Source organism: Scophthalmus maximus, chromosome 8, assembly GCF_022379125.1.
Source record: "Scophthalmus maximus strain ysfricsl-2021 chromosome 8, ASM2237912v1, whole genome shotgun sequence".
In the NCBI taxonomy this organism is placed as follows: domain Eukaryota; kingdom Metazoa; phylum Chordata; class Actinopteri; order Pleuronectiformes; family Scophthalmidae; genus Scophthalmus; species Scophthalmus maximus.
In genome coordinates this window covers 14485308-14505665 of record NC_061522.1, presented here as the reverse complement: position 1 = coordinate 14505665, position 20358 = coordinate 14485308, and the positions used below count along the sequence as shown (strand labels likewise).

At 42.9% G+C, this 20358-nt stretch overlaps 3 protein-coding genes and 1 long non-coding RNA gene across 9 annotated transcripts; 2 read left to right on the top strand and 2 right to left on the bottom strand.

Moving 5' to 3' along the window:
• The first annotated feature begins 9 nt into the window (after positions 1 to 9).
• nudt15 (nudix (nucleoside diphosphate linked moiety X)-type motif 15) lies at positions 10 to 6013 on the top strand. 5 transcript variants are annotated; one of them, XM_035636028.2, is made up of 9 exons: positions 10 to 159; positions 271 to 428; positions 965 to 1161; positions 1294 to 1942; positions 3142 to 3783; positions 4040 to 4230; positions 4368 to 4461; positions 4655 to 4824; positions 5193 to 6013. In XM_035636028.2, exons 1-4 carry the CDS (start codon positions 118 to 120, stop codon positions 1413 to 1415), a joined length of 519 nt encoding a protein of 172 aa, XP_035491921.2. In that variant the 5' UTR covers positions 10 to 117; the 3' UTR covers positions 1416 to 1942; positions 3142 to 3783; positions 4040 to 4230; positions 4368 to 4461; positions 4655 to 4824; positions 5193 to 6013. The 5 variants fall into 5 exon arrangements, with proteins under 5 accessions (XP_035491921.2, XP_047189631.1, XP_035491922.2 ...); XM_047333675.1 differs by lacking the exons at positions 10 to 159; positions 271 to 428; positions 965 to 1161 and having other exon boundaries at positions 1413 to 1730; positions 1842 to 1942; positions 3142 to 3331; positions 3617 to 3783; XM_035636029.2 differs by lacking the exons at positions 10 to 159; positions 271 to 428; positions 965 to 1161 and having other exon boundaries at positions 1413 to 1942; positions 3142 to 3345; positions 3617 to 3783.
• On the bottom strand, positions 4864 to 7134 carry LOC118311904. The gene is made up of 2 exons (XR_004794099.2): positions 6266 to 7134; positions 4864 to 5974 (listed from the first exon to the last, which is right to left on the bottom strand). It is a non-coding gene; the product is annotated as an uncharacterized LOC118311904 (long non-coding RNA).
• On the top strand, positions 6996 to 12405 carry LOC118311895 (ATP-dependent RNA helicase DDX39A). Of its 2 annotated transcripts, none has more exons than XM_035636015.1 (10): positions 6996 to 7127; positions 7977 to 8184; positions 8345 to 8472; positions 9132 to 9408; positions 9621 to 9739; positions 10624 to 10755; positions 10977 to 11086; positions 11289 to 11433; positions 11788 to 11935; positions 12148 to 12405. In XM_035636015.1, the coding sequence occupies exons 2-10, from the start codon at positions 7977 to 7979 to the stop codon at positions 12162 to 12164; spliced, it is 1284 nt and encodes a 427-aa protein (XP_035491908.1). In that variant the 5' UTR covers positions 6996 to 7127; the 3' UTR covers positions 12165 to 12405. The 2 variants fall into 2 exon arrangements, with proteins under 2 accessions (XP_035491908.1, XP_035491907.1); XM_035636014.2 differs by lacking the exon at positions 6996 to 7127 and adding an exon at positions 7642 to 7882.
• Positions 12406 to 12614: 209 nt separating this feature from the next.
• On the bottom strand, positions 12615 to 19291 carry LOC118311896 (CCN family member 1-like). The gene is made up of 6 exons (XM_035636016.2): positions 19076 to 19291; positions 17839 to 18052; positions 16761 to 17008; positions 15465 to 15609; positions 14926 to 15107; positions 12615 to 13975 (listed from the first exon to the last, which is right to left on the bottom strand). Exons 1-6 carry the CDS (start codon positions 19124 to 19126, stop codon positions 13670 to 13672), a joined length of 1146 nt encoding a protein of 381 aa, XP_035491909.2. The 5' UTR covers positions 19127 to 19291; the 3' UTR covers positions 12615 to 13669.
• Between the last annotated feature and the right edge of the window lie 1067 nt (positions 19292 to 20358).

Genomic DNA, 20358 nt, shown 5'->3' with positions numbered 1-20358 from the left:
GCTGTAAGGTTAATACCCCTTTGTTAAAAACTTCACACACTTGACAATGTGCTTTCTTAGGTTTCGTGCCATGACGCTGTCACGTTGCTTTCCCTGTTTGACAAAACGGGGAAGTTAATGGACCGACGAGTTGTTAAGCAAAGACGGAAGTACACGGAGGTGAAGCCTCTTGCACGTGAATATCATATCTACTCTGTAGCGCGTTGTCTTGTGTTAGCTTAGGCTAGCTTTGTTTTGCTAACTTTCCTCCATTCGTTGGGTGATTTCCAGTCTGTCCACATGTCAGTTGAAGCTGTCAAACGTCCCGGGGTGGGGGTCGGGGTGCTGGTGACCGACTCAGCCCACCCTGGTTGTGTCCTCCTGGGGAAGCGGAGGGGCGCCATGGGCGGAGGGACATACCAGCTCCCCGGCGGTCATCTGGAGTTTGGGTATGCGGATGGCAAAGTTCATTCATAAATCTGACTCTGCTTCGGAGCGATTTAGTTTTTTGGTTGTTTAACCCTGGTGGTCATTCATATAATTCTGCAATAATCTTTTCTTTTGTTAAAATATGCAATATCCTTTCACAAGGACATTTTCTATTATTAAAATGGAATTTACAGGGACATTAAGACATTTAGTCATTCATTATCACGCCGAATTCTAGTTAATTCGTAAGCAAATATGAAAATATAATTTGACCTCGCATTGTTACAAGTGCCTGCCAAGTAAGTATGCTCAAATACTTATTTTCTATATTTTCAAATGCAGTATGGTGATAGGCGGGGTGATCATTTTGAGATCCCCGAAGAACCATTGTGAGTCATTTAGGTCCAGCTAGTTTAGGAGATGAGGAGCTGTTGTCTGCATATATTTCTCATTGTTCAGAACATATGGGCTGCCCTGAAATGTGAAAATACATAAGGAAGATGTGGATGTAAGGATTTCCAGTGGATGTGTCACGCTGATTCTATGTCATTGACAGAGAGACGTGGGAGGAGTGTGCACACAGGGAGGTGCTGGAGGAAGCTGGGGTGCATCTGGTGAACGTCCGCTTCGCGTCTGTGGTGAACTCCATCAGACTGGAGGAGCAGTACCACTACGTCACCATAATCATGCAGGGAGACCTGGACAGGAAGCAGTCCGGAGAGCCAGAGAACCTGGAGCCAGACAAGAACGAGGGTATGTGAAGTGGGTTGTCAATGGGGGGGGGGGGGGGGGGGAGGGGGGGGGGGGGGGGGAGGGGGGGGGGGGGGTCGTCTCCACTCACCTGACCAGATGATAAGAGAGGGCGTGTGGTCCTTTCTCTCTCAGGCTGGACGTGGACGCGCTGGGATGAGTTCCCCCCAGAGCCGCAGCTCTTCCTCCCATTGGCTGGTCTGAGACAACAAGGCTTCCAGCCGTTCAGGAACACACAAACAAACACTCAGCCCTGATCAGTATTGTTATTAAATGCACTACTACTATTAACTGGTGCTACCGTTATCATTAACAACATCATTACATCTACAAGTGTCACTGTTATTATTGTCATTATAAGAATCAGTGTGAACACAATTTTTACACAACTCTTCCTGGTCTCCTCTTTCCACCCACCTCTCTCCCCCTCTCTCCTCTCAACCCGACCGGTGGATGCAGATGTTCCGCCCACAACTGAGTCTGGTTTCCGCTTGAGGTTTTTTTTACTGTTAAAAAGGAGTTTTTTTTCTTTTCCTTCCACGGTCACAAAGTGTTTGCTCACTATGGGAACAGTTGAGTTTCTCTGTAATATTGTCAGGTCTCGACCTCAATATGTGAAGTGACATGTTGCTCTGCAAAGCCGAGCTTTGATCCCTCTATTGCCAACTGTGTTTTTGAGTCAGGTCTCTGCCACTACACCCAGGACCAGGTGATGGGGTCGTAGTGGAGGAGAGTGAGTTAAACCCAGCATTTTTTATGAATGGAGGCCACACCGCAGGGCCAGGTGGGAATACGACATGTTGATCGTGTATTTTATAACACTCTATAACATATTCTGCTTATTAAAATCTCTGCTCTGCTGCCAGGCACTTCAATGAGTCTGGGTCACAGAAGTCTTTGACAGCACCTCTCCACATTCAGTGGAGCAGGATAATCTGCTATCAGTCAGTTTTGGTCAACATTTAGTGTCTTGACTCAGGAATAGAAACAGTGTCGATCAGTAATCTGGTTCTGTCATCCATATGAATGATGTGAAGCTGCAAATCTATGAACCTTTCAGTTTTCATTTCCTGTTTACCTGTTCTTCAGTGTGTCTCTCATACTGCAAAGGCTGTAAATTAATTTTTTCTGTTCTTCAGAAACTTCCAATTTCATAATTAACATGAAACCAGTGGAATTTCCATCCAACAGTTCATAATCTCTCTGAAAACATGGAGAGTGATCATCACATGAAATCACATTGTACACCACAACAGTTAATTTGATGTCTTGTGCCCAGAAGATAACTATAGTTTGTGAACAAATAAATATTTTATCGGCAAAATATATTTATTGTGTGTGAACAAGTTAATATCTTGTGCGCACAAAAACATTACCACCTTCACGGAGGTAATAGACGAGGGCAGAGGCATCAAAACTGTTTTCAAAACTTTTTTCAAATGATGAATTTTCATTCATCTCTTTTGGCCAAATATTTGCTGTCTCAGCCAGTTTGGATTTGCTATTCTTTGTCTATGTCACCAAACTCTTGGTCAGACAGAACAAGACTTTTAAAGATGTCATCTTGGCCTTTGGGAAATTGTGAAGGGCTTTTTATTGACTTTCTTACATTTCATGGACAAATATTTTTTTGACAGATTAATTATCTGCAGCCCCAGTGTCTAATATCTAGATGTCTGAGACTTGAAGGGTATAAATATGAGCCATGTTAGGACACATTTTTTTGTTTCCACTAGAAATCATACAGTGTGTGGTTTAAGGTTTTAGTCCAGTTCATGTTGCAAAGCCAACAGTTGTAATGATGTCACATTCTGTTTTGACTTTGATCCTGCTTTGATCCAAATGTTCCTGCAATATATAAGAGCAGAACGAGTTTTGCAGCCTGACCTCCGAGCGTGAAGCAGCAACTTTCCGACCGCGAACCAACATCTCTCCACCGTGAACTAACATGTCTACGAACATGAACCAACATCTCTCCAACAGGAACCAACATCTCTCCACCGTTAACCAAGATCTCTCCAACCTGAACCAACATCTCTCCAATGTGAACCAACATCTCTCCAACCTGAACCAACATATCTCCAATGTGAACCAACATATCTCCAATGTGAACCAACATATCTCCACCATGAACCAAAATCTCAGGCAGAGGAACAATGGCTCAACAGACGAGGAAAGAAAAAAGGAGTGATTATTTGTTTTTCCAAAAATTTGAAAATTAAATTCTAAATAGAAGGGGAACTTGATTAATATCATTATTAATACCTGTGTTTATCTACTATTTCATGTCAAAAAGACTGCGGAAAAGGTCTGCTATGATAGATGTTTGCCTTGTTATCCCTTAAATATTGTATGTACAGTATGTAACTAACTTAGAGACTTATTTAGAGAATTTAGAGACTTCATTGAGCAAGGTTGGTTAAGAAACATAATCGGTAATTTGTGAATTTCTTGACAGGTGGTCTTGTCTCCTGGAGCGCCTGGTGGGGATCGCGGTGATGCCGAGAACCCTTCATCAAGTTCAGATATCACGGGCCAACATTTTTCATTTATGCGAACACCAGCGACTACAAGTTCAACTGCCTCAGCCCCCCTCAGAGCATCTGTCTCTAAAACATTAATCAGGTAATGTTAGCCTAACTCACTTTTGTTAAATGACGGTGATAAGGTTTGTAATTTGAAATTATGGGACGGGATGGGACATTAAATATAATTTGATTTCATTGCCTAGCTAACATTTGATGATATGATCATATCAACTCCAGTTGGGTTTTGCAATTTTGAATTTTCCTCCGGACTTTGCACAGATTTGCATGAAACATAAGACTAAGCATTGGGCACTGCATCATACCAATTCTTTTTTAATATGATATTCCTCCAGATCAGTGTACCTTGCTAGAGTGGTTGGTGGGAGGTTGAGACCCAGCAGAGTGGTGATGCTCCGGTTTCTAGAATGTGAGGCTACCCTTCAGGGGATCATCGGAAAAGTGCAAGATGCCATTGGAAGTCATGACCCCATAGTGTTGACTGATGCACAGGGGAATGCAATTTTGGAGTCAGAAGAAACAACAGGTGGGTAACATTCATTTTGTTTTGGATTTTGTGGTTGAATCATTATTGGCACATGTGACTTTATATGGCACTCATGACTGAACAAACCACTTAAGTTAAACCAATGATTTTTCCTGGTTTCCATTTTCACTCCAAAGGGTCACAGCACTGGAAACAGAATGAAAAACAGATTCTTGCTGTGCACGAACGGGAATTCCAGCAGTTGCAGGGCCAAAAAAGGAGGAGAACGAGGTAATCTTAAGCAATCATATTACTCTTATTTGTCCAAATATTCAAATGTATTGTGATTTTTTTAGACTTAGCCTTACCTTTGTTGTTCAAAATATATATATATATATATATATATATATATATAAAAAATCATATCAGCACCTGTTTGCCTACCAAAACTTCAAAACACATATAATGTTTTTTTTCCTTGCAGCAGCATTAAAGAGGATGATGCTGTTGGCATTGGAGAGGTCACTGAGAAACTACAAGAGCTCATACTGGCATCCCAGAGCCTCACCAATCTGGCTGCCACTCAAAGAGTCATCCTGACTCCTTCCCAGCTACAGTCCATCAAGCAAGGGTTCTGCTGTGTTGTATGTATGAGTAAGTATTAAATAGATAGTAATTGTCTCACGTGTAAAATCATTTTGGAACAATTTTATTTGGTGTGAGGCAGACATTTTTTTTTTTACATTCTCTAACCAAGGTCAGTTGTGTCTCATTCATTACAGTTTAATTGCATGTGCTGATGCAAACTGCAAACCTTTGTTTAACAGCCCGTGTATTGATGGAATAACAGACATTTTTTAAATCATAAAAGTTGGGTAAAAAGAAAATGTATCCATTACATCAAAAACACTTTAAGGACAGTTGGGGACACACAACACGCACATATAACACGCACGCACGCACGCACGCACGCACGCACACACAATGAGAGAATGAATAGTTTTTCCCATTTTGTTTTTCAGAGTTCATCGAGGAGCCAGTCTTCACACAGTGTTGCCAAAGTATTATTGGCTGCAAACCATGTGTGGAACAGTGGCAGGAGACCTCTGTGCACTGTGCAAAATGTAGAGTGAGCACCGCAGATAACAACATACTTGAAGTACATGGTCTGTCGGAGGCATTTTCTGTTCTGAGATCCCTTTTTGATGAGGAGTGACATTTTGTACTTTTATACTCACAGGCATGTTGTATTTAATTTCGAGTTTCATCAAATAGCCTACTACTGATGTGAATTTATTTACATGTTAAGGCTGGATGATGTCATATTGGTGTTATGTTCATCATAAAAGGAAGTTAAAAAAAACTTTGTTGTCGACATCACTGATATTAAAACTTTTGTTTACCAAACACCCATTGCCACTAATTAATGGGTCTTGTTACTAGTTAAGATTCTGTAATTTTAAATAGAGCAAATGGCTTTTCACACATTGCGCGTGGTTATGGTTATGAGATAAAGCAATGCCTCTTTGTATGGAGCAAAGTCATCATTCACTGCTCTAGAGAATAAGTCTGAAATGTCTGAATATTTCTCCACAAACTGATTCTCAACTGTAAGTTTTTTCCTGTTCAGTTGTAAATGTAATGTAGAGTAAACTCCAAAAGTAGAAAATGTTGTCATTGAGGATCCCAGCTGTTGGCTGTGACGTTCTGCTGCTTCAACTGAATGAGGCAACAGCTCCTGTGGGATTTTTTTTTTTGGGAAACGCATGTCCAGCCAAGTCATTTGCCACACCTTTACCTCTACCTGTAAAATAAAGAACATACTGTTGGTTTCGAAAAGTTATGAATACCTGTTCTGATTTCTTTAATCTTCGTAACACTGGTTTATTTCCCCTGGAGTTCGGTGAGCATTCCATGACTCCACCACAGTCCACCAAGACCAATATTTTTTTTTTATCGCTTTAATGTCTTTTTAATCTTATATGAGCGAAATAACTGATGTTAAACAAACACACACACAAAACATTAGCTCACAGCTTGATATAAATTCCACAAGTTTGATGATCATGTAACATATTAAAGCTGAGATACAGACCTTTGGTGAAGATGAGAGATTTCTTACAAGTTTACACTTTTATTCCAGGTGAGGGTTGGTAAACAATCTAAATGACGAAAACTAAATATTTTAATATAATCTATCCATGGTTGTCACGCTGTCCACACGGCCCTCTCAGTGGACACCACGCCCCCAGGCCAGATCAGTGTCAAAAGCCTGAACTGAAAAAAATTTGATCTAAATTCCAGAATTGTATCAAAAATAATATTTGATTTGAAAAAAAAACAAAAAACTTTCCTACACATTTTGAACACATTTATTGTTTCAAATATTTTCTTTAAATTACCAAAAAAATTTAGCCCCATAAATGTTGGCCTCAGTCAGACAGTCTCTCCCAATCACAGCTACAGAAAACTGGACGTTGTTTTGTTTCTGAGGGCGATGCCTTCACCAGTGGTTTCAAATACCGTAATCATAATTTACAGAAGTCAGACTCGAATATTTTTTACAGCTGAAAATATTGATTATGGGAACATTGAGATTTTTGACCCCAATCTTGTCCATAGATCATTTTAAATGATAAAAAAATCTGACCATCCAACCATTTAAGATTTTTATTTGATAATATGTCTAAATGAGATTTTTAAATATATGTTACTTCATCACACCATGTATGAAATACAACAAAAGCCTCGTGATAATCTTGTGGGATAAATTTGGAAATGATCGTGCAAAAACATCCCAACACGTTGGTTTTAAAAGCTGTTGGTTCACAGCGCAGGGGACACGAAGGGTTTTTTCCGAAGTGTCCCTGAACACACCATACTGCGCTGTGAAGAGCCGCTAGCTTCCCCCTGCACCGCACACGGACGTCGACGGACAATAAACACATCACAGCAAGGTAACGTTGTAAAACCTTTAGCACCTTTCATACCAGACTCGCCACCATGTGAGCATTTTATTTGTGGGCGACGAAGAAAAATGTTTTGAATACTTTGTCGCAGGAGCTAAAGTTGGGACTTGGCTATTTGCTTCGTTAGCTAACGCGCTAACCGCAACATCATTAGCTTCATTTAGAAAGACAATGGTTATTTGACTCGGTCACTTAGGACTTAGGTTCCAGTTATTTAAATAAACATGTCCTGGTTTCCACTAGCGTCCACCCGAAGTACCACGTCGGTTGTATGTCGTTGGAGAAGTTAGTGTGAACGTGATCCGCGGGTCCCAATCATCGACTGCTAGCCGTTAGCGTGCTAACTAGCCGGTTTGAATGACGGAGTAAGAAGAGAGCTCCATTGTCAACGAGAGCGCCGCCTCCGCCGAGTCGAACACACCGGTCGGCTTTCGGTGCGAGTCGCCGCGATGCATAGATCACTGTCCACCATCCGATCACGCGGCTCGTTCAAGTTCAAAGCATTAAAAGAGTTCGTGCGTCTTTGATGTGAGCCGCTGCTGCGGCCTGCCGACAACAGCCGAGCGATCCTCGGACCTGCCAACTTCGTCATTTCCCGAGTCGGTCGATCAGGGTCGTGGTAGCATCGAGCTGCGGTGCACTTTGTTCTGCCAACTCCGCTTAATGAACAGTGAATGCATAACACAGTTCCTTCACCAGAAGAACGGGAACGAGATTCGACTCCTAATATGGCAACAACAGAGGTGTGAATCTAAGAATATAGACGACTAACGACTTATCTGCCTGGACCACTCGAACAGCCGTGCACGTTGATGAAGTACATTTCTGTCCACACAGATGGCAGAGAACGACGTTGATAACGAGCTTCTAGACTATGAGGAGGACGATGAGCCCCAGGGAGCCCTCGAGAGCGGGACCCCGGCCAACAAGAAGGAGGTGAAGGGCTCCTACGTCTCCATCCACAGCTCCGGCTTCCGGGACTTCCTCCTGAAGCCAGAGCTGCTGCGTGCCATCGTGGACTGTGGCTTTGAGCATCCCTCAGAAGGTCGGCTGGACATAACACTACAGCTTCATGTGTGAAATTAGACACGACAACCTAGACCAGATCCGCTATTCTCATCACATCTTCATGTCACATATAGATCTAAATATAGCACTCTTGAATTGTTCCGTTCACTCACAGTTGTCTTTTGTTTTATTCGCAGTCCAACATGAGTGTATTCCTCAAGCGATCCTGGGCATGGACATCCTGTGTCAGGCCAAGTCTGGCATGGGAAAGACTGCAGTGTTTGTTCTGGCCACCCTGCAGCAGATTGAGCCTGTGGATGGTCAGGTGAGTTTTTTTTTTTTTTTTTTCAAGCGTATCTTTTACACTGAGTCATTATGCGTCCTCTTAATGTCTATATACGCTCTAGGTGTGGTTAACACCTGTTGTTCCCTACAAAATGGATCCATATGTGGCTTTTGGAAAGTGGGATTTGGTGACGCATGCAATAAAACGTGTGGCACAATTGATTCCAAACAGCGCCCAGTTGATCTTGTTCAGCAGCTGCAACAGCTCACACTCATTCATAGTTCATAGCGTGGGAAAAGCACATCAGACAGGTCTGCCCACATTTATTGAATCCAGGTTTCTTTAAATGGGATTGCTGGTGTGGAGTATTTACCATCATTTTCATCATTTTTGTTTTGTGAGCGGGCCATCACAACTGTGATACCAACTGTGATGCCTGTCTGCCCTCCGCTTCAAAATCAACCTATGAAGTTTGGTCTTCTTGGAATAATCAAAATCAGGCAGATGACAAGAACTCTTGGGAGATCTCAATAACAGCACATGGCTTATTGCTGATTTTACTTTTCTTTTATAAAGGAACTATAAGATGCCATGATGCTGAGCATTTTCTAACAGCACTGGTATTTTAAAAGCACAAGACAGCCTACATAAAGTCTAAGCAGTAAATAAAACTAATGCCGTTGTTCCCTGTATGTCAGGTGTCTGTCCTTGTGATGTGCCACACGCGGGAGTTGGCCTTCCAGATCAGCAAAGAGTACGAGCGCTTCTCCAAGTACATGCCCACTGTGAAGGTGTCGGTGTTCTTCGGCGGCCTGGCCATCAAGAAGGACGAGGACGTCCTGAAGAAGAACTGCCCTCACATTGTCGTGGGCACTCCAGGGCGTACCCTGGCCCTCATTCGCGGCAAGAGCCTCAGTGTGAAGAACATCAAACACTTTGTGCTCGACGAGTGTGATAAGATGCTGGAGCAGCTGGGTGAGTGAGAGGAATTGGAAGTGTTTTACAGAGAACGGCTAAGAGACTTTATCCGAAATAACAAGAACAAAAGTTATGAACATGGGTTATCTTTATGTCTATGTAGGGATATATATATTTTTTAATTCAGACATTAACATGAGAAATTGCTGCCTGACATTTATAGATAATTTTTAAAGAAGAATGAAGAGTTTTTTCCCCCCCTGCCACAGACATGAGGCATGACGTCCAGGAAATCTTCAGGCTGACACCCCACGAGAAGCAGGTCATGATGTTCAGTGCAACACTAAGCAAGGAGGTCCGCCCCGTTTGCCGCAAGTTCATGCAGGATGTGAGTATCTACATTACATTCACTTCACTGACTTCTTTGTCCAAAGCGACTTACAATAAGTGCACTCGACCTTGAAGTTATTATCAAGATTCACTGAAATTTCAAATTTAACTCAATAAGCTTCATTCAGCTACATGTCAAACAACTTCAGTGTGTTACCAGAGACGAGAAGAGCTCCAAACTAAGAAAACACAAATTTAATCTTATACAGTAGCAATTTTCATTTTGACTAGTTAGTTTTCCTACAAAAGTATCTATTTTTGAATCAGTCAAAGAACCAACCAATCATGTTCAAATGTGCCAATAATTCAAAGTGATTCCAACTTTGTTTTGCATGCACATGTTAGAGAGAGATCCTATGGCTGGTTTAACTCGTTATTTGATTTTAACTAATAAGCATTATATTTTGTGTATCTCATTTGTCCATGACATAGTTAAGGTATTTCATTGTTTGTATTGCAACCCCTCGTAGCTTTGCCCACTTGAGGCTGACAGTGCCATAAGTGGCCATATCAGAGGGGGAGAGTGATCCTCCTCGGCAGATTTGGCTCGGTCAGGATAGTCACCACTCCTGGCTCTGCTTCAGTCCAGGAGAACAGGCTGATCGTTTGTTAAAAAGTTGATTCAGAAATTCAGAAAATTGTGTTGTTGCTGCTCTTGTGAGTTGTTTTGTTGACCTATATGTAGAGCACAGCAAATCATGAGGCACAGGGAACTTCCAATAGAAGTTTTCACACTTCTCTCATGAAGTTTTTCCCCCCTCACTTCACGGTCCCTTGCTGTCTTCATCTGTGTGAGCTTAGGTTTCCTCCATTGTTACCTTTCTGATTTGATTGAAAGCGAGTGAGACTAACATTTTGCTCTCCTCCCTTGTATCCGTGCAGCCGATGGAAGTTTTCGTGGATGATGAGACCAAGCTGACACTGCACGGCTTACAGCAGTATTACTGCAAGTTGAAGGACAGTGAAAAGAACCGAAAGCTGTTTGACCTGCTCGATGTGCTCGAGTTCAACCAGGTACAGTTTGCAATCAGATCAGATGAATCAGAAGCTGTACATATTTAAAGTATTTAAATCTTTCTGAAAGAAATGTACATTTGCATACTTTTCCCACACTGCATTTGTTGAATTTTTGTCCGTCTTACCCCAGAGGAAGATAGTTGTGTTCATTTCAGTCTGTCTTTTTCATTAATGTCCAATTTAAAATTATGCAACCTTGTTATTTTGGTTCCTGTTAGGTGGTGATCTTTGTAAAGTCAGTGCATCGCTGTGTGGCTCTGTCTCAGCTGCTGGTGGAGCAGAACTTCCCTGCTATCGCCATCCACAGGGGCATGGCGCAGGAGGAGAGGTAGAATATTTCTCTATATGTTTCAATATTTCTTTCTGGGTGGTATGAATATGTATGAAGTCGAATTAACTGACGAGGTTTTACAACCAGTTTTATTTAGAAATAAGATTGTTTTGGAGGTTGGCAGTTAATGTGCGTAGTCTCCTTCACTTGGGAATATTATCTTATTCCTTTTTCCTGTTGTCGCTCATTCCTCCCCCAGGTTATCCCGGTATCAGCAGTTTAAAGACTTCCAGCGGCGCATCTTGGTCGCAACCAACCTGTTTGGCAGAGGCATGGACATTGAGCGAGTCAACATCGTCTTCAACTACGACATGCCAGAGGATTCTGACACGTACCTTCACAGAGTCAGTCCAGCTACTTCATCTTATGTTATCAATGTCAGAGATGTGTACATTTTCATGTCCGAAACAAACAAACACAAGTCATAATACAGAGATCTGTATCTTATATCACATACACCGTAACAATTATATTATTGTATATAATTGATGACATCTGTTAAAGGATACAGGAACCTGCATTAATATGGAGGCCTTGTTTTGTGAACGCGCTCTAAAAAATAGTCAGAAATATTTCCAAACTTTTCACCTTTGTCCATGTAAACAAATCCTTTATTTTCATGGAAACTTTGTGGCATTTCTGTTTTCCTTCCAGCAGACACTCGTGTGAGCTCAAATTTTTTGTTCTCTGTACCTCAGGTGGCTCGTGCCGGCAGGTTTGGGACCAAAGGTCTGGCTGTCACCTTTGTGTCAGATGAGACGGATGCGAAGACTTTGAATGAGGTCCAGGACCGCTTTGAGGTCAATGTTGCAGAGCTACCAGAGGAGATTGATATTTCTTCCTACAGTAAGTTCTATTGTCGCTTCACAGTCTTACACTTGGTCTGAAGATTTTTTTTAAATCTGCACTGGTGTCCTGGTAATTTAAAAAAATTTTTTTTTTTTGAGGAACCTATTTTACACGTGTACCCATTTGAAATGTTATTCATGAATGTACAGAACATATCCTTTCTCTGCCTACTCTAATAATCCCTCATCTTTTCCTTTTTCTCTTTGCAGTTGAACAGTCCAGATGAATCTGAAGTGTCTTTCCAGTGATTTTTTTTGTTTGACCCTTGGTGTTGCTGTGTTTTGATGGATACAAAAAAAGCTCAACATTTTAATTTCAAGTCCCCCTCCTTCAACATTTGTTTGCAAGTTCATTATGATAAAACCTTCCTTTTTATTTTGTCTTTGCGGGGTGCTTGTTTTAGTATTTTTCTTGTTAAAACCATGGATATATTGTTTTGGTTAAAGAAATAAACTTTTTATACCTCATGTGATGTTGTTGGATTTAATTTTGCAAATGTAAGTATGTCAGATGTAACATTAAAGATAAAATGACACAAACCACATCATAAATTACAAACTTTTTTTTGTGACTTGACTGCTGGTAATTTTTCTCACAAGCAGAGGGCGCTATCATCACAGTTTTGAAGACAGCCACTGTCTTAAAAGTTAAAATAAAACCTCATATGAAACTTGAGTCCAGTAGCCACTTTTATCATTTGGATTGACCAACAAAAACTTGTGACAGCTAAACGCTGGTGTCTCAGTTGATAAATGTGACCGCAATACAACCTTGGATCAAAATAAACAAAAATGCATTTACAGAAGGCAGTGTGATACAAAATAAAATCAAGAAAAACAAGTTTTTGTAAGACATTTATCTAAGCTGCCTTTAGTGCACAAGAAAGAATCTGATGTGTTTTGCAAATGTGTTGGCATTGGTCCGGTCCCTGCTGAAACCTATTTCAGTTCCAGATAGTGTTCCTTATAATTTGATAGTGTTACGAGGAAACTCACTTGTTGCTGTGTGTAAATTAAGTTTCAGCTGGCTTGGTGTGCCAGCATGTCATAAAAAGCACAGTTGGTGCAGTCTGTGGTTCACAATATGCTACTTAAAAAAACAATAAAAAAGGCTTTGTCCACATTTTGCATTATGGTTTTTAGTTTCATACATAAGAACGGCAAAAGTTATTATTTTGCTGCTTGTCACTGGGTGGTTGTAATGCATTGTGGGATACGGAGCCTTTACCATCTCATTATGTGAGGTTATTGATTCCTGGGAGGTGATCTTATTGCACTGCTGTCAAAGTTCTAGTTCAGTATGTTTCAGTGCTGAACAAAGTGCATTGTTGCTCCGGTAGTGTTTCTCTTCTCAGGCTGATTTGAGGGTCTCAAAGGGAAAATCCCAAACACCTGAACCAGTAATCGGTCCAGAGTGGAGGAAGTCCAGGGGCGCTTCGGGGCTCTGGTTCAGGTCCCTCGTCTGTTTGAACAGGAGTGGGTAAGAGTACAATCCACTCTGGTCACACACATTACATTACAGTTTGCCTTCATGATTGTGAATTAAACCGAGGCGGCCCTTCCCGCCTGCAGTCTCTATAGTCTGGTGGGTGCCTGTGGTCCGCACTCACTTGGAGTCAGTTGAGGAAAAATGACCCCCTCGTCTTGAAGCGTCTTCCTTCATCAAGAAGGTAAAGCGGATCGCATTCGAATCAAAATCAAAAACAAAAGAACCCCCCAAAGCTCCTCAGTGCTAGTCTATGAACTTGTGTGTGTCTCCGTACATCCAGTGCTGTGGAGGAAGGGCCACTTCGTTGAGGTGACCACAGTCATCACTGCATTTGCAAGACTGGATGAACATGGCCGACCTCTGGAAACGCTCTCCATCCGGGCAGACAAAGGTCACCGGCACGGTGCGCGTGTGGCGTGGCGAGCAGCATCGCTTGTTTGTACACACGCCGCAGTAGTTGGGCCGGTAGAAGCGGACGCTCACACATTCTCCGTAGGACAGGCGGAGCGGCTCGGGGGCTTTCTGGGTTGGGGAGCACTTCTTCCCGTTCTGTGGTTGGATGATAAAAAAAATCAAAGAGATGAGTGTCATAGTGTGGACTATAATGAGTGTTGTTCCTACCCACAGGAGTCTTATGATGATTTTCACTATAGTAAAAACAAAGCTAAATGAGCTCTGACTTTTATCCGCCCTGTCCTTTTACACAGCAGCAGATTTAAGCGGCTTTGCGCTCGGACTCATTAGTTTCACACAACGAGAACCGGACTTCAACCTGTGCCAAGATGGGGCTTGGGAGAGGGATTATTTTTAGATTTAAGTGATTTATTTTAAGATTAAACCTTTATTTTTCATGTTAGTGTATTTCCCTGTTAAACACACTGACACCTGTCTTGCCACCAGAGTTTTTAACTCGGTGGAGCAGAGAAAAGAGCTCTTAGTGTGTGTCCAACTCGGAGGATTAATATAGACACACCGCTTCCCTGGACTCAGAGTACACAGATGGGGCCTAGCTATGGACAGTTGCTTGGCAGGAATGCCGGGGGTGGGGGACTATATTTAAAAAGGCGCCTGCCTGCCACCAAAACACAGCTGAGTAAATCAGCACTGCCCAGTTCCCACTGGATGTGGAGCTTCCAGAAAGTAGTATAATCTCTGTTGTTAAGCTTGGGATAAAGATGGCTTTAGCACTCAAAGCATATTTACTCAGGGCCAGAACATAATTTTTTAAAAACCATTCTTTGCAGCACAGATTTGATATTTTCAGCTCCTGCTCTCTCTTATTTGAGAGAGGGAAACAAGGAAGAACAGGTATTGTTTTTCCCTTCATAGTCAGACATGGATAGATAAGAGGGGGAATAATTCCTTATTGATATGTGTTATCACAGGGTGTACAGGTTTTACTGTCTGAGGGACAAGTTGTTGTGATAAGTTATCTTGGCAGTAATGTGGATATTTGACCTAAGTTCGCTTTAGTTCAAGTCAATGTCAGTCTGCTTCACCTTGGCTGGGACGGCCAGGCCCTGGCACGGCCGCACGGTGCAGATCCTCGTCTCTCTCTCCAGCTTACACAGAGGGTTCTTGTTGGTGATCCGAGATGAAACGCCCATCCCACAGCTGCGAGAGCACTGGGACCAGTCTGTGGTCTGCACGGGGCACTTCTTGTCCTTCAGGTGGTTCCACGCTGGAGAGTGTCAGAGGGTGGGAGGCGAGGAGAACAAGAGCAATGAGAAACAGTTAGAACCTTTTTCCCACCCTGGTGGTCAGAACCCCATTAAGGGGGTCACAAGATAATCCTGAAGAGTTGCAAGGGGATTAACAGGATGGGAGAACGGAGATAAAAAAAAGGCAGCTAATCATTCCTTTTGATTACTGTTGTATTAATTGCATTGCAAAATATACAGAAGAAGGTGTTATGAACAACAAGACTAACTTGCTGAAAATGCATTGTTTCGCACCCAGTTTCAGACAACTACCCGCACTCACCGAAAACAAGTTATAATAAATTCTAAACATTGTCCACTGTCTCTCTTTCTCTCACCAGGCAGGTGTTTGTAGCCGTGTTCGCTCTCCCAGCCGCTGGACTTGACGTCTGTGAGCTCGTTGGCCAGAGCCAGTTCGTTGTCGGGCTGGTGCGGAGCTGGACGGTGCTCAGGTCTGGGCAGGTGGTGTTGTGGTGGAGGCACCTGTGATAAGAGATAAGATGAGACAGGGTTGTTTGTTGGGGATTCCTCTGTGAGCGGCCATGTTTATCTTTCGTGTGCTCTTCACGGTGTTATCACAATAATTCCCTGATTAGGCAAGAGAAACTTGACTCCTCTGTACCCGCATGAATCATCATCATCATCATCATCATCATCATCATCAACCTGATGAACAGCATCTACTCTATGTAAACAGTTACAGTCTAATCTATCAGAAAGAAGTGAATTTAAAAACGGAGGGCTGTTCATCCACTTGCCACCTGCATTTATTTATTCAAAATTCCTCTCAAATAAGACTGAATTAAATGTCGGACTAGTGTTACCGCCTTGTGGTTGTAGGCCTCGACCAATCAGTCAAGTTGCAGTTTACGTCCACGTCTGTACAGACTATGATATACTGTATGTAGTGAAGACTTCATAATAAGCGTGACCTTTGACCACCAAATTCTGATTAAGTCCATCCATGAGTCTAAATGTATGTTAGTGCTGGATATAATAAAATTCCCTCTATTGACCCTTTGAAGTTGAGCCAAAGTTTAATCGGTTCATCGCTGAATCCTAGAGAACAATACAGCCAAATGTGAAAAAATAAAACTAAAACTAACCTCACAGCGTACCTGAGAAACCGCATTCAGAAGAGTCGGATGGATGGATAGACAACCCGAAAACATGATGCCTGCGGCTACAGCCGTCACCAATGTGGAGGCATAAAACTTAAATAAAGAGAGTTCCTTGATATGGTGTCCATCATCTCCAACTTGTGTACCTCTATTTCTGCTAGTGTATAGAACTGAGTAGTAATTGGCTTATCTAAATCCCGTCAGTCAGTTTTAGTCAGAAAAGCAATTTGGCAAACCTATGGCCAAATGAATAACCAATTAGTCGAGAAAATAATTGGCATATCAGGTGATATTTAAAGTAGTAGTTGCAGCCTTACTGTACTTACGAATAAAAGGTCTAATAAATTGGGCTTTTGCTACCTGTATCTTTTTTTTTCCGTCAAGAGGCTTTCACAGTGGCAGGTGAAGAATTGCACCTCAAAAAATTGGCATTGCTTCATAAGTCCAGTTTAGTCAAGTGTAAACAAAGTCCACAAAACAGGCAGACGTTAGTTATTACATCAAAGAACACACCTGATGCTTAGGTGGGAGGCGCCAGGTGCCCTTGTGGCAGTCCACGCTGAAGCAGCACTGTCCGGGTATCCTGACCAGCCGTGGGTACGGGCAGGATGGAGAAGCTGGTGGCAGCTTGTTGCTGCAGAGCGGGGCGCAGCCAACGGCACCATCGATGCAGGTACACTGGTGTTTGCAGCCGGCACGGAAGCTCTCGCCATTCTGGTAGATCCGGCCATTGTACTCGCATGATCGTCCCTCAGATTTAGCTGGAAAGACAGACACACTCATTCCTCAGCTGAAACCCAACATTTAATAACTTGCACATTTAGTGTAGGTAGACGTACACAGGCGGGCTGTTGTTTTTCCATCAACCAGAAAGCAACAAGGATATTCTGGGCACAGACCATGGGTCAGGTATTTCAGAGATGCATCTCTTTGTACAGGACAGGAAATGCTTTAAAGGGACCAATGACAGAGCCTCTGCTCGCATCAGGTAAGTTTAGAAGAATTCCACATATTATCTGATTTCAACACCTGAAATTATCGCTGCAGAGCAAAGCCTCTCTTGGCCAAAACAAACACAATGACCTCACATCACTTCCGCGCACAGAATCAAACAGGGGACCGCTGAGATGGAAAGGTCAGTAAGGACACAGGAAGTGTCAGACTCCTTGTCTCCTAAGCATGGAAGAACCAGCTATTCATAGTTTGCGGGGCGGCGTTGGCATGGTGTGGATGGGAACTAGTATATTTTTATCTCTGAAACCCCCTGACACTGTCATAAAACATCTACTACTCATTAAAATATCCCATGTCCTGTACCCGGATGTGTGGGGCGACACGCTCCTTGATCCGTGAGTTCTGACACTATGACTTTATGGAAAGGAAGCTAAATTAATATCCATTTCCCTAAGGGTTCTTTTCTACATTGTGGCGCAGGTTTCATGGCCTCTAAAACTTTTATATGAAGTATCACATTCACCATATCAGTTCTAAATATAAAACACCTCACAATAAATGTTTATGCTTATGCAAAAGCTATAATCTAAGTGAAATTCCTCCCCTGCCAACATGACATCGTTCCTTCCTCCCTCACCTCGACAGATGCCCCAGGCCATGGTTACATCATTGCCGTAATTACACTCCAGCCCTTTGTGGTGGTCACAAGGCCTTGCGGGGCCGCAGTCCTGGTTGAGCTGTGCGGCGCACACCTTGCAGCATCCACATCCATCTGACACAGTGCTCACCCCGGGAGGGCAAACCAGAGGGTCTGCAGGGCATTCGCACTCTGCTGGGCAGCTAGCGGTCACCTGGAGGGACGGAGGGAAGGAGCAGAGAAGGGGGGTCACATGCTTGAGTGTCTAGGTCATGCAAGGTTTTCTACAGCCATGCAGAGAAAACAATGTCTAAAAACGGGACACAGAGAAGCCCGTACATGCTCGTCAAACAAGCTTAATTTCTTTGCCTGATTTTAGAAAGTCTTGCAACGCCAACACCCACTTGATTAGATAATGTTCACACCCAATAAGTGTAAGGCAACCAGAGCGCTCCGGGGGTGTTCAGTGCACCACTTTCAACTTTTCTTCCATCATCAAAGTGTGTGGCAGAGCTCTTGAACATGGATTTTTTGAGCCTGTGTAATATGTCGGCTCCTCAGCGTTTGTGCTTTTGAATCCTCACGCAGACGGAGCACTGCGGTACGCCCCTACAGTAAGTCAAGTTACTGCTGGCCAGTGTCTAGACAGCTCAGAGTTTGTACCCAGTCTCCTGCTGCCTCCTGATTTGAGTCATCACACGGCACTAGAGCCAACTTGTTCCCCTCTGTAGGAATCAACATGTCACTGTGCCCGAAAAAGTAGACATGAGTAGACACGCTGTTACCGGGAAGGACAACCAACTCCAGAGGGACTGTATTTGTTATTACATAAACTGACATGAAGATGAGCGATAAAACCCCACCCAAACTCCATTTATCAAATTCAGCAGATACCATTGATATGATTTTATGCTCAATGCAGAAAGTGTATTTTTGATGAAACATGGCTGAAACCCTTCGTATAAATACAGCTGAGTTTTGCTTGCACCAGGAGATGTTTATGCTATTCTCATCATGGTGTTAAAAGTTGAATCACATAACATAACATAACATAACATAACACAACACAACATAACATTACACAACATAACATAACACAACATAACATAACACAACATAACACAACATAACACAAGATAACACAAGATAACATAACACAACATAACAAAACACAACATAAGATAGAATAACATAACATAACAGATAAGCAGATCTGGGCAGGAGAGGAACAACTTACCTGTGGGATGACGGCTATTGTCAGTACAGTCAGGTAGATCAGTGATGCCATGATTATCCTCTGAAAATGTCGAGCAAAAATACAAATAAATACAAAACACTGCTTTTAAGCTCCACTCCTCTGAGTGATTGTTAGTCCCAAGTAGTTTCACGCTGAGTTCCCTGTCTCTTTTCGGACCTTGGTCCTTGTCTTTCTACCGGGACAAACTGCCCTAAACTCTGATTTATACCCGCTGTGAGCCTCGGAGACACCCCGCCCCTATCCATACTTCTGACCAATCAGCGTGCAGGCAACAGGCCGGACCTTTCCACGTGGGCGCGGCCATAACATCGGGCACACTGCTGATTGGTGGGCGTGTTTTGGACGTGAATGCAGCCATTCATAAAAATCTCGGCAGCGCTCAGTATTTATTTTATGGGTTAAAAATTCAAATGTAACCGCCGCTTTCAAGTCACACTTAGGCACATTCCTGCTTTTGTGGCCTCAACTCTCCAAACACTAAGTAAATATATTCAGCTGGGCCGGACAGCGTGGTTAAGACCTCCACCTCTGGAGGGGGAGGGAAGGAGAGGGGGGAGGAATTCCCACTGTTTTTCCAGACCAATGTAGGTGCCAGGACAGAAGATTAAAGTGGAGCGCATTAAGAAAATAGTAAGATAATAGCCCTCCTCAGAGGGAGGGAGAGAGAGAGAGAGAGAGAGAGGGGAGAGAACTTGTTCAGTGTCCATCACAGTCTGAGAAAATGTGTTTTCCATGTTTTTGTAATGTAGGTATTGATTGTTTTGCTTTGCTTCATCTTGAATTCAGGTGGCCTGTCTGTTATTCTTAACCACATGGTGCTGACATGGGAATGATGAGGATATGATCACTTGGATGGAACGGACCAGTCCAGGGTGAAAGACGGATTATTGTTGTAAAGGCAGCTCATATGAGGGCTGCCCCCCCCCCTGCTGTCTTCCTCTTCAACCACAGGTTTATGGTTTTCAGCCACACCTGCCCCGACACAGAAAACTCCTTTGATGGAAGACACGTGATATGCGGAGGCTTGGAAGTAAGGTTCCTGCTATGAATGTCCATACTTGCAAAGTTCTGGCTGAGACTTAAAAGGCCAAACATCTCACATGGTTTCCCACATGGGCGGTGATTATGTGAGTTGCTGGGAACTGTGAGGTGTGCTGGTGAATTATTTAAACCGAACTCTCTGCCAGTGGGCAATGATCAACACCCCACTTTCAATTTCAGGCTTAGAAAGAAGGTGACAGTCTCTCCTGTGCATCACCGTC

Excerpts from the sequence above, each read along its gene's own strand:
- nudt15 (XM_035636024.2), top strand. The coding sequence starts at position 3,107 with ATGTCTACGAACATGAACCAACATCTCTCCAACAGGAACCAACATCTC. Across the intron at positions 3,784-4,039 it reads GTCTCTAAAACATTAATCAG|ATCAGTGTACCTTGCTAGAG; the intron begins GTAATGTTAGCC and ends ATATTCCTCCAG. Across the intron at positions 4,825-5,192 it reads CTGCTGTGTTGTATGTATGA|AGTTCATCGAGGAGCCAGTC; the intron begins GTAAGTATTAAA and ends TTTGTTTTTCAG.
- LOC118311896 (XM_035636016.2), bottom strand. The coding sequence starts at position 19,126 with ATGGCATCACTGATCTACCTGACTGTACTGACAATAGCCGTCATCCCA. Across the intron at positions 18,053-19,075 it reads CAATAGCCGTCATCCCACAG|GTGACCGCTAGCTGCCCAGC; the intron begins GTAAGTTGTTCC and ends CCGTCCCTCCAG. Across the intron at positions 17,009-17,838 it reads GGCCTGGGGCATCTGTCGAG|CTAAATCTGAGGGACGATCA; the intron begins GTGAGGGAGGAA and ends CTGTCTTTCCAG.
- LOC118311895 (XM_035636014.2), top strand. The coding sequence starts at position 7,814 with ATGCATAACACAGTTCCTTCACCAGAAGAACGGGAACGAGATTCGACT. Across the intron at positions 8,185-8,344 it reads CTTTGAGCATCCCTCAGAAG|TCCAACATGAGTGTATTCCT; the intron begins GTCGGCTGGACA and ends TTTTATTCGCAG. Across the intron at positions 8,473-9,131 it reads TTGAGCCTGTGGATGGTCAG|GTGTCTGTCCTTGTGATGTG; the intron begins GTGAGTTTTTTT and ends CCTGTATGTCAG.